At 38.9% G+C, this 17480-nt stretch overlaps 1 protein-coding gene across 6 annotated transcripts in view; it reads left to right on the top strand.

Annotated features, from left to right (window-relative positions):
- LOC133654135 (tumor necrosis factor receptor superfamily member 14-like) overlaps window positions 1-17480 on the top strand; it is an 82855-nt gene that overhangs the window by 37952 nt on the left and 27423 nt on the right. For all 6 annotated transcript variants that reach the window (XM_062054189.1, XM_062054186.1, XM_062054192.1 and 3 more), the window contains one exon: window positions 15524-15673. In XM_062054189.1, coding sequence (XP_061910173.1) covers window positions 15524-15673 — 150 coding nt within the window. The remainder of the gene's footprint in view (window positions 1-15523; window positions 15674-17480) is intronic.

The following is a 17480-nucleotide window of genomic DNA, read 5'->3' as shown; positions in this document are numbered from 1 at the left end:
GAATCTACGGATTTTGCCGAAGATAGTTGGAACGGAATACTCAAAATGGCCGACTGAATTTGTGGCATTTTGTGATGTTTAGACGCTATTTTCACATACTTTGCGGATTGTACAATTGGATATGGTTTAATGGATACAATGAAACACAATTAAGGATATAAAGTCACCTGTTTATCCACTCTACTGCTACTTTAAATTATAATAAAACATTTTTAAAACAGGCGACACACGATATACATGCGTAGTAAATTAAAAATGCCCTAAACATTTGTTTTTTAAAAAACATTTCTAAAGATTTTGAATTGATTCATAATTGTAATAAAAAGGAATGGATTTGACTTGAAGCACAACATTAAGCTCAGGTGCATCCTGTCTCCACAGATCATCCTTGAGATGTTCTACAGCTTAATGGGAGTCCACCTGTTTAATTGGCTGAGGCACACACCTGTCTATAAAAGGTCACATGGTGGCGATGCATGTCACAAACACATTCCTCATCTTTGGAGGAATTTGTATTAATACATGTCTTTTACATCTTTGGAGGCAGAGGAAAATCCCATCCGACATTCAACCATCAAATGGGGACGGCGTGGCGCAACCTAGGGGTTCCTGGTTCAATCCCCACCTTCTACCAACCTCGTCACGTCCGTTGTGTCCTTGAGCAAGACACTTCACCCTTGCTCCTGATGGGTCGTGGTTAGGGTCTTACATGGCAGCTCCCGCCATCAGTTTGTGAATGTATGTGTGAACGGGTGAATGTGGAAATAGTGTCAAAGCGCTTTGAGTACCTTTTGTACTTCATAAAGTCATCTGCCATTCGGCAGATGACTTTATGAATTTCTTTAATAAGAAAATTGAAGTCATTAGAAAGGAGATTAAAGACAACGCATCCCAGCTACAACTGGGTTCTATTAACACAAATACGACTGTATACACGACGGATACCGCCCTCAAAAATAGTCTCTCTATTTTTGATGAAATAACATTAGAGCAGGGGTCACCAACCTTTTTGAAACCAAGAGCTACTTCTTGGGTACTGATTAATGCGAAGGGCTACCAGTTTGATACACACTTAAATAAATTGCCAGAAATAGCAAATTTGCTCAATTTCCCTTTAACTCTATGTTATTATTAATAATTAATGATATTTATCATTGTGGAAACACTGATCATCTTAATGATTTCTCACATTAAATATATATAGAAACAAATAAATATCAATATGCAACACTTTATTTTTATATTTTCTCTAAGTGCACATTTTTCAAATTGAACATTTTCAAATGATCACTTCTAAGACAGTCTTGTGAAATCACAATATCCCATTTTAACTAGCGAGCCACTAACATTTTTTAAACAAATCATGAATTACTTTGCACCATGTTTGTACAAATAATAACTAATGTAAAATAAAATAAAAATTACAAAAAAATAATTTATGGAACATCATTAGTAATTTTTCCTGATTAAGATTAATTTTAGAATTTTGATGACATGTTTTAAATAGGTTAAAATCCAATCTGCACTTTGTTACAATATATAACAAATTGGACCAAGCTATATTTCTAACAAAGACAAATCATTATTTCTTCTAGATTTTCCAGAACAAAAATTTTAAAAGAAATTCAAAAGACTTTGAAATAAGATTTTAATTTGATTCTACAGATTTTCTAGATTTGCCAGAATATTTTTTTAAAATTTTAATCACAATAAGTTTGAATAAATATTTCACAAATATTCTTCGTCGAAAAAACAGAAGCTAAAATGAAGAATTAAATTACAATTTATTTATTATTCTTTCAAAAATAAATTTACTTGAACATTGATTTAAATCGTCAGGAAAGAAGAGGAAGGAATTTAAAAGGTAAAAAGGTATATGTGTTTAAAAATCCTAAAATCATTTTTAAGGTTGTATTTTTTCTCTAAAACTGTCTTTCTGAAAGTTATAAGAAGCAAAGTAAAAAAATAAATGAATTTATTTAAACAGGTGAAGACCAAGTCTTTAAAATATTTTCTTGGATTTTCAAATTCTATTTGAGTTTTGTCTCTCTTAGAATTAAAAATGTCGAGCAAAGCGAGACCAGCTTGCTAGTTGTGGGGAGGCAGGGCCGGCGGACCGACGGCGCCCGTTCCAAGATGGCGGCGAGGAGGCGTGGACGAGCGAGCGGCAAGGCGGGGTGCGCTGGGAGCGACGCCGCCATCAGCACAAGGTGCGTGAAGCGCGCAGCTGTGGACAGTGCAATCATCCTCTCGGACCGTATAAAAGGGCGAGAGACGTGAACATCAAGAAAGGAGACGGAGAAAGACGGCGGACAGGAGGAAACCATCCTCTGCTGCCACGCAAACGACGACGGCGACGTGCTGCTGAAAAGCAGACGGCGGACGGGAGGAAACCATTCGTGTGCTCACGTGAGAAAAAAGGCAGCTGCTGAAAAGCACGCAAAAGACTCTTTGATTGAAATAATAAAGAAGTCTAAACCGTCTCACGACAATGTCTTCCCTGGATGGTCCTGAGAACCTGCACGACAGTTAGGACTGTCACACTAGTAAATAAATACAATTAAAAAAATAGAGGCAGCTCACTGGTAAGTGCTGCTATTTGAGCTATTTTTAGAACAGGCCAGCGGGCGACTCATCTGGTCCTTACGGGCGACCTGGTGCCCGCGGGCACCGCGTTGGTGACTCCTGCATTAGAGGAATTATTACAGCGTGTAAGTGGGATAAAACAAACAACATGTTTACTTGACCCACTTCCTGGGAAAATTATCAAGGAACTGTTTGTATTATTAGGTCCATCAGTGTTAAATATTATAAACTTATCACTTTCCTCCGGCACTGTTCCCCTAGCATTCAAAAAAGCGGTTATTCATCCTCTGCTCAAAAGACCTAACCTCGATCCTGACCTCATGGTAAACTACCGACCGGTCTCCCACCTTCTGTTTATTTAAAAAATTCTCGAAAAAATTGTTGCACAGCAGCTAAATGAACACTTAGTGACTAACAATCTCTGTGAACCTTTTCAATCCGGTTTCAGGGCAAATCACTCTACAGAGACAGCCCTCGCAAAAATGACTAATGATCTATTGCTAACGATGGATTCTGATGCGTCATCTATGTTGCTGCTTCTTGATCTTAGCGCCGCTTTCGATACCGTCGATCCTAATATTTTAATAGAGCGTATCAAAACACGTATTGGTATGTCAGACTTAGCCTTGTCTTGGTTTAACTCTTATCTTACTGACAGGATGCAGTGCGTCTCCCATAACAATGTGACCTCGGACTATGTCAAGGTAACGTGCGGAGTTCCCCAGGGTTCGGTTCTTGGCCCTGCACTCTTTAGTATTTACATGCTGCCGCTGGGTGACATCATACGCAAATACGGTGTTAGCTTTCACTGTTATGCTGATGACACCCAACTCTACATGCCCCTAAAGCTGACCAACACGCCGGATTGTAGTCAGCTGGAGGCGTGTCTTAATGAAATGAAACAATGGATGTCCGCTAACTTTTTGCAACTCAATGCTAAGAAAACGGAAATGCTGATTATCGGTCCTGCTAGACACCGACATCTATTTAATAATACCACCTTAACATTTGACAACCAAACAATTACACAAGGCGACTCGGTAAAGAATCTGGGCATTATCTTCAACCCAACTCTCTCGTTTGAGTCTCACATTAAGAGTGTTACTGTAGTAGAATTTCTGACCTTTTGACCTATATTTCTTGTCTTTTAAGAATGTCCGCTCATTTTCAATACTCTTGTATTTTGTGCCATTGAATGGACCAGTTGTGGGACAAAAGTGAATATTGAGTCGTGCCAACCTGTCTACAGAATTCGAGTTGTTATGGAACAGTTAGGAAAAGCAAAACAAGACATTGACGCATTTGATAAGGAACGATGACGCACAACAGACATATAAATGAATGGCAGAAGACCGGAACTCGGGGGTGATTTTGGCTTGTGTGTGTCTTGTTTGCTCCGGAGTAACTTGTGGTTTGTCTGCACGGCCAACTCAATTCAACCTGCACTTCTGATAATGGGTAAATAAATTTGTTGTACTAAACTACTTTTGTTGCCTGCTTAAGCTTCGGACAATGCACTACACAAATTGGCGTCACGAACAGGATGGTTTAGAAGCTACAGGTCGACAGCCGCTCTCGCTCTCTCTGTCAGGCAGACAGTGTGCTACACGCGCGCATAACAAGGTAAGCGTTTTGCTTAAAGTGTAAACATTTTCTGCCTGGAGAGAGCCAGATCGATAAGACTAATTGCTGAATCTATTTTGATAAAAGATAGGTTTAGTCAGGTTCTCCAAAAACAACCTGGACTGGGGTAAATTATGGTTGGATTGAGTTGTTTTATATGTGATCATTTGTCTGTGTGTTTGTTGAAAACTTGTGATTTCTTGTTTTTAACATCAGGGGATTGTTGATAGAATTTTGGTGGTTTGGAGAGTAGAAGCATAGACTATGTGAGACGAAAAATTTCTCTTAACCTCTTCATCCTCTGTCGTTGCTGGCAGAGGATGCTTCTTTCTGCAAGTGCATCAGAATTAGCCAGAGTTGGATACAGCTAAATTTAAGGCAGGGTTTTGCTAACTGGTGGCACATTTGGCCCATACAAATTTATGAAGTCTATGAATGTGCGACATATCTCTCTATGTGGAAACTGCAGCGTTGGAAAAGCCTCATTTTGGGTGACCGTTTGGTGACTCCGGTAAAGGAGATCAACTGAGCTGTATTTGTCACGACGTTCTGTTTAATTGGCTGCAGTATAGATGGATATTGATCGGGCTGCATATGGTAGAGCTTTGGTGGAGCTTTGGTGAAGCTTTGGTGAAACTGTATGGAACTGACCAAAACATGATGACTGTAGAGCATTGGGTGATTATCAGTGACTCTATGGTGCTTTTATGCTGTTGCCGTGTATTGGTCAGGGAGTAAAAGCAGGAGCTGCTCCGCTGGAACGGGTTAATCGCCGTTGTATGAGTAATGATGGGACCTGTGTTTGTGATATGAGACGGCCGATTCCACAAAAGCACGCGTGCATTAGTTGTTTATATTGGTCCGGACCAGGGGGGCGTGGTTTGTGGGATAAAAATGTGTGTGTTTTTTTAATTTATATATATATATCTGCATATTTTAATAACTTTTGTGTAGCACCTGGTTTCTTATCTGGTTTAATTCCCCCCCTTCCTTTTCCTCCCCCCCTCTCGCAACCTCCCCCCTTCACGCTTTTTCTCACAGCCCCGCTATCTGTAAAAGTTTGGAAATTGTCTAAAATGTGTGTGCGTGTGAGAAAGTAGACAAAGTTTATGTACAGAAAACATATGAGTGTATGATCTATCCATTTAATTATCTTATTCCGCTCTTGGAGGTTGGATCGCGGGGGCAGCAGCCTAAGCAGGGAAGCCCAGAATACCCTCCTTAAACTTGACTATTTGTCCATCTAAGAGTGAATGATAAATGTTGTTCTTATTATTAAGGTTCTGATATGATACAGCTGTGCTTCTGGATGAGAAAAGTAGTTGTCTATTGCATTTACTTTTAACTGTGCTGGTAAATTCTCTGTGTGTGAGTGACTGTGTGACGCATATAGTCTCAGCTGGGAGACATTTTGAGATAAGAGTGTGTGCGTGTGACGAGGCTGTGTGAGTGACAGCTGCGTGAGGCATTGGTTCGAAGAGGAGTGACACTGATAGCATTGAGCTAGGTTAGCATTGTGTTAGCATAGCATTGAGCTAGGTTAGCATTGTGTTAGCATAGCATTGAGCTAGGTTAGCATTGAGCTAGGATAGCATTGAGCTAGGTTAGCATTGTGTTAGCAAAAGTTTGCTTACTGAGGCATAGTAAGGCTAAGTTAGCATCTAGCTTGGCATTACTAAGTGTGGTTGAACAGTTATTCTCGGTCTGTAGAGTGTGCTAGTAGTAGGTGCTTGCTAAGTCCAGTAAAATAATAGATATATGGAAAATTACACGTTTAAATATCAATCAATAAATACGGATTGTGGGACATTGAAACATTGTTTAATTCATCATTCATTTATATGTCTAGTATACTTTTTTTTGGTACAGCCTTGTTGCTTATCTGATCCATCCAGTTTCTGTGTGGAAGTTGAGACAAACACACACGCACGAACATCATAGATTAGGACACATTGTAACTTTGAATTAATAGTTATACAACAAATAAATTAATAATATTGAATTTAAATTTGAGAAAGATAAATTGATTATACATTGACATTTTAATTTTTTTAGGAATAAACACACAATAAAATAAAAGTTAAATTTATATTCTAATACATCTAAGGGCATCTGTGAAACATAGAGTCTGAAGAAGTACAGATAAGAGCCACTCAGCGCCATTGTCAAAACAAAACGTAGAGAAGCGTTAAACAAATTCTAATCAGAAGGAAGACAGACCAAAATATGAGAACTTAAGTAAACAGACAGCAAGTAAACCAGAAATAATAATGTAAATAAATAACAAAGAAAGCAAATTTTTATGTGACATTGGTGCATGTAGAATTACAAATAGAGAATAAAACTAAATGGAAATAACTGTCTGCAAGATGAGCATGACGTCATGAATTGTGCTCGGGTTAGTAATAGATAGATAGATAGACAGATAAAACGTTATTGATTCCTTCAGGAGAGTTCCCTTTGGAAGAAGAACTAAAAAGTAAACAGTAACTAATAAGGGTATAAATGGAAACAAAATAGATTCTATTAAAAGAGAAACTAGGCATTAACGACCATGATATAAAAAAGTATTGCACTGTTATTGTTTTGCATTCCCTGTCATCCTAGCCCCCCAAAGAGGAGTTGTACAGTGTAATGATGTATGAGACAAAGGATTTTTTATAGGCTAAACCAGTAGTTCTCAAAGGAGGGTATGGTGTTTCCGCCCGGACAAAAAAGGGAGGTACTTGAAGGTATGCCAAGGGGTACCTGAGATTTTAAATATTTTAAAATAGCGACAATTCAAAATCCTTTATAAATATAATTATAGAAGAATAATTCTTCAACAAAATAAATATTTAGAATTAAGTTCACGAGCCCAGATGGATCTCTATTGCAATATCCAAAGAAGGTTGATGATTGATTATATGTATAGAAATCTTTATTATAATTTAATCACTATTTAATTTTTAAAACGTTTTAGTTATTGTTATTTTTTTGTTTGTCCAAATAAGTCAAGTAAGACCACAACAAATGAGCAATATGGTGCACTGTTATACAATTTAATAAATCAGAAAATGATGACATTATGCTGTATTTTATTTCTTTAATTTACTGGGAAAAAAAAAGGTTGAAAACCACTGCCCTAAATCATATCTAAAGCTAAAATTATTTTATAAGACTGATTATTTTGGATTCGTAAATAGTATGCTGTTGATTGTGGTTAGCTGCAAGTTTGTTTAGTTGTTTGTTTAGTTGTTTGAGTGAAAGGGGAAGAAATCAATAGGAATAATTACATGCAAAATGGAATAAAACTATGAGTGCGATAGATAATGAATGAATAGATGAAATAAGTTTATTTTGGTCATGTAATCAACCATCAACCAATTTGTGTGAGCAGTTTAACAGTAAATTAGACATATTAACAATCATACACATTTACACACAGAAAAGAAAAGAAAAAAGAATGACCGAAAAAAAAAAAAAAAGAATAGGCGGAAGCCAAAGCTTATATTGGCCTATGATATACAATTACTGAACATTAAATTACCTGGAACATCAACGTTAAAAGATGAAAGTAATTGTTACTATATTGCATAATGTTAAAAAACTTTACTTTTCAAGGGTCTCTTAAACCATAACAAAAAACTACATGTGTTCAGCTCATCACTGAGGATGGTACATCATTTAACTCCTAAAACTGAAATACATTTGTGTTTTTATTTTATTTTACTTGACCTATTTCAAAAATCAATACCCCCCCATAAATGATAGTTTTCTCCTCATAATGTAAACAAGCTAAGAATACAAACTGGAAGGCTGTTGTTCTTTACTTGGAAACATAATTGCCATTGTTTTAAAATTAAATTATCTGAACATTTAACACATTATGACTCATAAAAAATGGATTGATATGATCATAATAATAATGCTTTGTGTAATATTGAAATGAGCCTTTTAAGTTTAAGTATTGGGTCTATATTTCTTCTATAAACATTTCCCCAAACTTCAAAACAATATTACATATGGAAAAATAAATGAATAATATAACATGTGCAGACATTTCTTATTCAGCATGTGTTTAACTTTATACCGAATAGCAATGGATTTGGATATTTTTCTTTAATATGTTCAATATGTGGCTTCCAACATATTAATGATCAATTACTATTCTCAAGAATGTAGTTCATATACTCTGTCAATTTCCACTTGATTTAACTTTAATTTTTGTTTCACAATTTGACTTTGCACCCTGGACAGGTCGCCACCTCATCAAAGGGCCAACACAGATAGATAGACAGACAACATTCACACACTAGGGCAAATGTAGTCTTATTAATTACTACATATTGAGATCTATTACTTAAAATAACTACTTAACCACTGTTGTGAAACACCTTTCTAATTTATGGGAGTATTGGGATAGGATTGAGGAAGATGTCTGCTGTGGTGGTGGTTAGTTTGGAAATTAATTTAATAAAAGTAACTTTAAAGTGCAGTCTGACATTTTAGTTTGGAGTAATTTATAGTTTTATTTAGACATTGCAGTACACCATACCATGCGCCCGGGAATCATGTTTGGTGATTTGGCTCCCAAGTTTTTTGTGGTCTTTGGTATGACTCGACCGGGGTTTTGAGCTTGCGACCTGCCGATCTCAGGGCGGACACTCTAACCACTAGGCCACTGAGATGAAGGAGGCAAACCAAATCTCAACAGCTTTCAGTTAGCTACAGATTTTGAGAGTATAATGCGGATAACTATAACTTTACAACCGTTTGCTGTGAATAGTGTTGAATAATAATTACAAAAAACAGCCTACATTAATAAATAGAATAAGAGCCGATATGTAAAGTTAAAAATAAAAAATAAAAAATAATTAAGAGGAGAAGTGTGATTAGGCATGGCGCTTAGAGCATGGCCTTGTGTGTTTGTTATGACCAAGTTGGATAACCAGTCGGAGACGGGCAAGGCAAGGATATGTTTGTGCGGCGTTTTTCATGCAACAAAGTGAAATGAAAGAAAATAAAAGCAAAATTAAAATGCAGACAATAAAAATAAACACAGTGCGGACGTTAAACGTTAAAAGTTAAAAGATTAAAAGATTTAGCTGAAAGATAAGGAGAAACGTGAATAAAAACATTCCTTTGTTTTGGAGAGTATCACACACAGCGGGAGGTCAGAGAGCAAGCATGACAGCTTGCTCGCGCCTACTGATAGACAAATGATAGTTTAAATTAACTTATACATAATCTTTAAGTGAATTAAAAGGGTACTTAAATACACATGAAGTAGTACGTATAATCTTTGAATTAAGGTTATTGATTAGCAATTAATGGGATAGTTAAGACTGTAATTTAAAAAAAAAACGTGATATGCAAAATTGAACTAACCGAGAGGATATGAAAACGATGGGTGTACATGTTTTGAGTTCCAAATTCTGGAGGAAAAAACCTCAACAAAACGTAAAACCATTCAGACGGACTTGGGTGGTAGCCACGGTTGTGCTAGGTCAAGCGAGGGTGGAAAGGATGTGCAGCCGGGGGACTGCCAACTTCTCTGAACAAGACAAGCTCCAAAGTTGTAGCCAGAACATGCTCACAAAAAATACAGGTGTGACAGCAGGACGAACAGCAGGATACAAACAGACCCCTGCTGGACATAAGTGTCAACGGACAATGTTCAACACAATCTTTGAAGCATTCCTTTGTGGTCAACCTGCACACACCTTGTAATGACCTGCTTACGAACTGTGCCCTGACAATTCAATACTGGACAGAAGGAACTTCCTGATGTTGCCTGACAGCACGACATCAGCGGACAACTAATAGGGACGCATCCCAGGAACGAGTGGAAGACGAGAAACTGCTCCAACTGTCCTAGCACTTGCTGACTGAGGTGCGTCCGTGTGTCCTGCCACCCAAACCGCCAAAGTGTATGATCACCAATTAGACGACTCATAATAGGAGCCTTTTGACTCATATATGGTGGGACTCAAGGTATGGCCGCTCATGTGAACTATCCTTACAACAATTAGAATGGTATAAGATGGACAACTAATGACCCACATTGTTCCTTTGCTCTCTGTATTTGCGTATTGAACCGATACGCAAATACCACATTTTCAATTATTTCGGTTGTCTGTTAAAAACATAGCTATTGGCTGCAATTTGGACATTTCTGCTGTAGGCTACAAAGAGCTAGCAGCTACACAACAGCTGAGCTAAAATAAAATTTAAGCATATCAAAAAATTATAGTTGCTTATTACATACACAAAGTCGCAGAGAGACAGAAGTCTGTAGAAAGTATTTAGTAACAAACGTGTCCGCATTATTAAACTTTCTACCACAGGAAACATACTGAACAAATACAGCAGTTACTGTCAGACTCTAATCCGGATTACCTTGTCTATCAGAGACATGGTTAAAACCCACAACAACTTTCGTTCTAATTAATGTCCCGGGGGACAAGATTACAGAAAAGACAGATCGAGTGACAAAGGGGGGAGGAATTATGATTTATGAAAGGGAAAACATTAAAAGTAGATCAATTTGAGTATGTTGAAATTAAAATCACATGTTCCTCAGAAATGTATTTCAAGGTAATTGTAGTATACCGACCGACCACAGCTAAAGACATTTTTCTTGATTCATTTTCAGACATCCTCAAACAGCATAGTATGAAAGAAGTAACGTCATGGGGGACGTTAATCTGGACTGGTTAAATAAGACGCGTAGAAAGAAATGTAAGGATATTATAAACGGCTTCTACATGATACAAAGGATAAGCAGCCCTACGAGAATTACAATTGGATGACAAAAATTAAAGAGAACATCTGTAAATACACGAATACAAAACCAGAAAGAAGAGTGCTAAAATAAAAATACCATTGGATTAATAAAACAATTTGGATTCTAATAAAGACATCGGGACTCAGCTCTCAAAAGAGCAATTATAACAGGTCTAAATACAGATCGTATGTTTTAAAAGTTTGGAAGAACAAGGTAACAATGTTTATGCGGAAGTCTAAGGCTGACTTTCATTTAGAATTAATCAAAGCTGCAAAAGGGAACAATAGAGAGTTATGGAAAACCAGATACAAACTTACGGGAAGAGAGCAAACAAGAAACAACACTATAACATTAAATATCAATGGCGCTACTATCGCAGACAGTCTGGACATAAGTAATAATTTTAATGAACATTTCATCAGTCTGTACAAACCCTGAATAAAAATCCCTCAAAATCAGTGCAAATAATTGTCATTTATTCAGGATGGACTCATTTTAGAAGTAACAAATGAAACAAAGTTAAACAAAATCTTCACTGCATTATCAGACTCACGATCTAGAGATATATATACGGGTTGGACACTATCTTCCTAAAAACATATAAGGATTATATTATTGCTCGTATAACAACGATTGATAAATAAATCAATAACGGAAAACACTTTCCCTACCACGTCGAGAAACTGCTACTATGATTAAATCCATAAAGCAGGAAATAAAGAAGACCAGAACATGACCAATTAGCCTTCTCCACGTTATAACAAAAGGAATAGAAAATTTGAAAAAAAAAAAAAAAAAAAAAGTGGCTTTGGAGCAATCAAGGCTGCTCAGACGGTCACTAAGAGGGGCATTATGTTGACACATCAATTTAATGAGTATTATATTTATCCATGAGAGCATTTTTGTTGTAAATTTTGAGGTATGGCTGTTAAAATCTTGGTTGTTGTTATGAATGATGACAGATGTGAACAAGAGCATGTATTGTCTTTGTGTGATGATGTCAATAAGGTGTGGTTGTATTGTATGTTAAGTATGTGTCCATGAAGGGGCATTTTAGGATTTCTCTTAATCTGATTACATGCTACAGTATGATTATTTTTGATTTGATTTGATTTAATTTAGGTAGCCAGGGACTACAGATGGAAAGTAGCTATTTAGATATAATCTAGTACAGAACATATCTGTTTCTGAACTTAATGTTTCTGTGCATTGTCCCATCATAGATAGACTAAATTAAATACAACTATTTAGTGAATTATTGAGGCCACAATAATTCACTAGGTGTTGTAAAATATCAAAGTACTATTGCAAAAGCGAACAGTGACCTCAAACATGACCTGTCCTCCGCCTCTGTTCTTGCTGCACTTGACTATCAGCTGTCTTTTCTTTTTCTTGGATGTTTCTGAAACTACTAATACTACTACTACTACTACTATTACTACGACTAACACTGTCCCTGTGAGAGGGACAGAGGGGGGAGGTGAGTTTGGATTGGGTCAAGTTTGAGCGTGTTGAGGTTTTATTTAATCGATATGATCAATGATAAAGGAACGTAATGATTTAGATTGACAATTGCAGTGGTTGGCGAAAGCAACCCCAACCTCAAAGGAGGGTGCCAATTCAGTAATTAAATATTTTGTGAATTATCTAATATCCCGACATGGTTTCCCCAAAAAGATTAGGTCAAACAACGGCACCTATTTTAAGAAAACAGGTTAATCTTCTTCAGTCACAAGATCAGCACTTCTCAGGACCAGCAGCTTCCTAGGAAGGTGGAAAGACCATGAGACCAAAATGGTAAGTTTGCAAAATGTAGAATTTGTGTGCCAGTTCCTCTGTGCAGATTTGAGGATGAAAGCAGCCACTCCAGATTCCCTTGCACTCGCTAAGAGGGGCACGGTCAAAGCAAATCCAGGACCAACACCCGATACCTGACTGGAAGGAACCGAGAGGAGAGACAACACCTTGCCAGCGATGACGAGAACAACTAAGGTTGCCAGCCAATGTGTCCACCGGGACTCCAGCAGCTGTGGAAAGAAGTGTCGGGAGTGCCGAAGCAGCGAGGAGGCCTGAAGCAAGCCGAGGGCCTGGACCAAAGCCCCACGCCCCATACTCTGCCCCAGCCTTCCCCAAAGCCCCCACAGCTCCAACTCTACCTGAGTTTTCCCCAATTTCGGCCAGCACGCACATGCCACTGAACAGTCTGCCCAATGAACCACACCCCAAGAAGAGACAGAGACAGACTGTTTGAGTGGATCTCTTTCTTCACCAAGGCAGCCAAAAGCCCAACGAGGTGTCGGCAGGCCACCAGCCTGAGGCACCACCGAGCCATCTATATGAGCACTAATCGAACATGGACTCATACGAAATTCAGTTGTGTGTTCAAAATCAATTGATAATTAACAATATTGGTAACTACATTCATTGCAAATGCCGGGAAAAATATTTTTGAAAATGTCTTACAGTCATAAGTCTATATACATTCATCTATTTATGTTCAATGATGTTCATGATCAAAGTATTTGTTATTCCTTTACTAAATCAAAGGGTAGGCCACTAATTGTGTTCTGTGAGATGGTTTTACTGCAGGCTGGTAACAGCGATCGCTCTGAAGGAGGGTCATAGACGGAATTTTTGCCTCGTATAAAAACATTGAGGTTTTTGCCTCTATCTGCGGTAGAGATTTAAGTTAGTGGTCTATATCAGAAATTGTTTTGGTCCAGGGTCTTAAGACCCTGGAAGGCGGGTATGTAGTAGACTTTCTGACCTTTTGACCTATATTTCTTGTCTTTTAAGAATGTCCGCTCATTTTCAATACTCTTGTATTTTGTGCCATTGAATGGACCAGTTGTGGGACAAAAGTGAATATTGAGTCGTGCCAACCTGTCTACAGAATTCGAGTTGTTATGGAACAGATAGGAAAAGCAAAACAAGACATTGACGCATTTGATAAGGAACGATGACGCACAACAGACATATAAATGAATGGCAGAAGACCGGAACTCGGGGGTGATTTTGGCTTGTGTGTGTCTTGTTGGCTCCGGAGTAACTTGTGGTTTGTCTGCACGACCAACTCAATTCAACCTGCACTTCTGATAATGGGTAAATAAATTTGTTGTACTAAACTACTTTTGTTGCCTGCTTAAGCTTCGGACAATCCACTACATTACTAAAACGGCCTTCTTTCATCTCCGTAATATCGCTAAAATTCGTTCCATCTTGTCCACTAGCGACGCTGAGATCATTATTCATGCGTTCGTTACGTCTCGTCTCGATTACTGTAACGTATTATTTTCAGGTCTCCCTATGTCTAGCATTAAAAGATTACAGTTGGTAAAAAATGCGGCTGCTAGACTTTTGACAAAAACAAGAAAGTTTGATCATATTACGCCTATACTGGCTCACTTGCACTGGCTTCCTGTGCACTTAAGATGTGACTTTAAGGTTTTACTACTTACGTATAAAATACTACACGGTTTAGCTCCAGCCTATCTCGCCGATTGTATTGTACCATATGTCCCGACAAGAAATCTGCGTTCAAAGAACTCCGGCTTATTAGTGATTCCCAGAGCCAAAAAAAAGTCTGCGGGCTATAGAGCGTTTTCTATTCGGGCTCCAGTACTCTGGAATGCCCTCCCGGTAACAGTTAGAGATGCTACCTCAGTAGAAGCATTTAAGTCCCATCTTAAAACTCATTTGTATAATCTTGCCTTTAAATAGACCCCCTTTTTAGACCAGTTGATCTGCCGTTTCTTTTCTTCTCTCCTCTTCTCCCCTGTCCCTTGGGAGGGGGAGTTGCATAGGTCCGGTGGCCATGGATGAAGTGCTGGCTGAGTCGGGACCCCGGGTGGACCACTAGCCTGTTCATCGGTTGGGGACATCTCTGCGCTGCTGACCCGTCTCCGCTCGAGACAGTTTCCTGCTGGCCCCACTATGGACTGGACTCTTGCTGATGTGTTGGATCCACTGTGGACTGGACTTTTACAATATTATGTCAGACCCACTCGACATCCATTGCTTTCGGTCTCCCTTAGAGGGGGGGGGTTACCCACATATGCGGTCCTCTCCAAGGTTTCTCATAGTCATTCACCGACGTCCCACTGGGGTGAGTTTTTCTTGCCCGTATGTGGGCTCTGTACCGAGGATGTCGTTGTGGCTTGTGCAGCCCTTTGAGACACTTGTGATTTAGGGCTATATAAATAAACATTGATTGATTGATTGATTGATTGATTGAGTACCTTGAAGGTAGAAAAGCGCTATACAAGTATAACCCATTTACCATTTACAAAACAAAATGTGGAAAAAGTGAAGCGCTTTCAATACTTTCTGGATTCACCATATGTTTCCGTTATTGCTATTTCTGTTGTGAAATGACAAATAAATTGTATTGTCTATTGATGGATGTATGACATTGGAAAAACACACCATGAACAGTACTGTAGTCGAGTCTGAGAGTATTGTAGTTTCTCTGCTATTATCATCCGGCTGTATGTTTTCGTTTTGCTTCACCGAAGTAACATGCTTTTTTTGTAATCCAAATTTCAGGTCTCCGGATAAAGAAGGCGTGTACCAGGAGTTCAGACGCTGAGTGTCAACCACTTGAGGGTTTCTTCTGCGTGGACAGTGTTGAAGGCAGCTGTCAAAATGCGCAGAAGCAAACAGTCTGTGAACCGGGACAATACATTCGCCAAGAAGGTTCGTTTCTGACTCTCACTACGTTTTCATGCACTAAATTAGTCTGATTTTTCAAATAGTTTATTTTGACATGTAAGGCCCAAGTGTCCGTATACACTCTCTAATGCGACTATTGGTCATACGCCAGCTCAATGCGGACCTGAGAGTGGGGACAGCCTGTTCTCACGTCCGCTTTCCCACAATATAAACAGCTTGCCTGCCCAATGACGTCATAACATCTACGGCTTTTAGAGAGTAGAGTGCACAACTGCGCACACAACAAGGAGACGAAGCAGAAGAATGAGGAAGTTATAGACATGGTGACACCGTCGACGAGCAAGATGAAGAAATACGCTTGCAAGTTCCAAAACGAATAGAAACAAGAATTTCAGAGGTCCTAAGTCGTGCTGGACTGCCATCGATGGATGACATCTTAACCCAAACGAACCTGAGATGGGTCGGGCATGTAGAGAGAATGAGTCACGAGCGGCCCCCCTCTGCATCTGCTCTACTCACAGCTGGAGGAAGGGAAACGAAACCGAGGGAGGCCAAGGCTACGGTACAAGGACACCATTAAAAGGAATTTGAGGGAACTGAAGATCGACACTGCAACCTGGCCGCTGAAGGCAAAAGACCGGGCTGGGTGGAGGACGATGATCCGACCGAAATGAAACAGTCATTGTCGCGCCCGACAGACTGCTATGATGAATGGCTACGTTGATGTTAAATAGCAGACAGTATCAAGAAATTATCTTGGGTTGCGCTACGAAAATGACGCTACTACCAAGAATATATCGTGGCGGATGCAGGTCGGATGCAAAGAAGAGTTTTTTCGAGGGACTTTTCGGACAAAAATAATGGAAACAAAACCTAAAGTTCATCCAAAGGGCTCCGTGGATTGATGGAAGGAGTTTTAAATCAGAAGGAAAAGACTGTTTGTGCCTTGACTGATAGAATTCCAGAGGTAGTTTGCTATTGTTCCGGACTATCTTGCCAGTTGTGCGGAAAGTGAATCAGCTGTCTTGCACAAATGCAGCGTGAAGAGTGTTTGTGTACTTTATTATTCACCTCTAATATACCTGCTTCATTCTATTTCACCTCATTCGTATTTAATTCGGGAGTCCGAATCAAGCCGGCATTTTACATTTCCTTAGCTACATCCTTAAATAAATCTTTCTTTTTTTCTACCATCAATGCACTTCAAAATGTTTTGTTCCTTTAGTTTGTGAAGAAAATAAAGAGTCTCCTCTTCATTACAATTCTTGCGTTTTTATTGAATGGTATCTGCTTATGGGTTGCGCCTTGAGACGGGCACATGCACGATACTGCGCGGCACACACCCCCTCGAGAGATTTTGCAATCGTATAATTCAGGTGCGTCAGTGAGACTTTTCAAAAACCGAACACGATCGGATTAAGGTGTTTCTATGGGCTGTTGGAGGCTTACTCAGAGCCAAACTACTTGACAAATCGGACTAATTTAGTGCATGGACACGTAGTGAGTGACTGCATGATGATGTCTTCAAGCAAGTGTTTTTTCACAAGTAAGACTTGTATGAGCCACACATCCGGCTCATGTCCCGCCATGAAATACGTGTGGTGGTCAAGCTAGCTCTGTTCTCAACGGATACGAGGCACCATTTAGCCTTTCTCCAAGAAAAAATGCCCTGTGCTTGCGTTGTTTTCGGCTGTACGAATTGTTCAAATCGCGAAAAGGATAAACGTTTCTTCTCCAGTCCAAGGGAGCATAGTCGAAGAATGCACGAGTGTACAGTGATCACTCCATTAAAGGTTTGTTTGATATACTTTTTAATGTTTATTACTTCCCA

Source organism: Entelurus aequoreus, linkage group LG07 (genome assembly GCF_033978785.1).
Source record: "Entelurus aequoreus isolate RoL-2023_Sb linkage group LG07, RoL_Eaeq_v1.1, whole genome shotgun sequence".
Taxonomy (NCBI): domain Eukaryota; kingdom Metazoa; phylum Chordata; class Actinopteri; order Syngnathiformes; family Syngnathidae; genus Entelurus; species Entelurus aequoreus.
The sequence above is the reverse complement of the archived record's forward strand: the minus strand, read 5'-3'. Positions and strand labels throughout refer to the sequence as shown.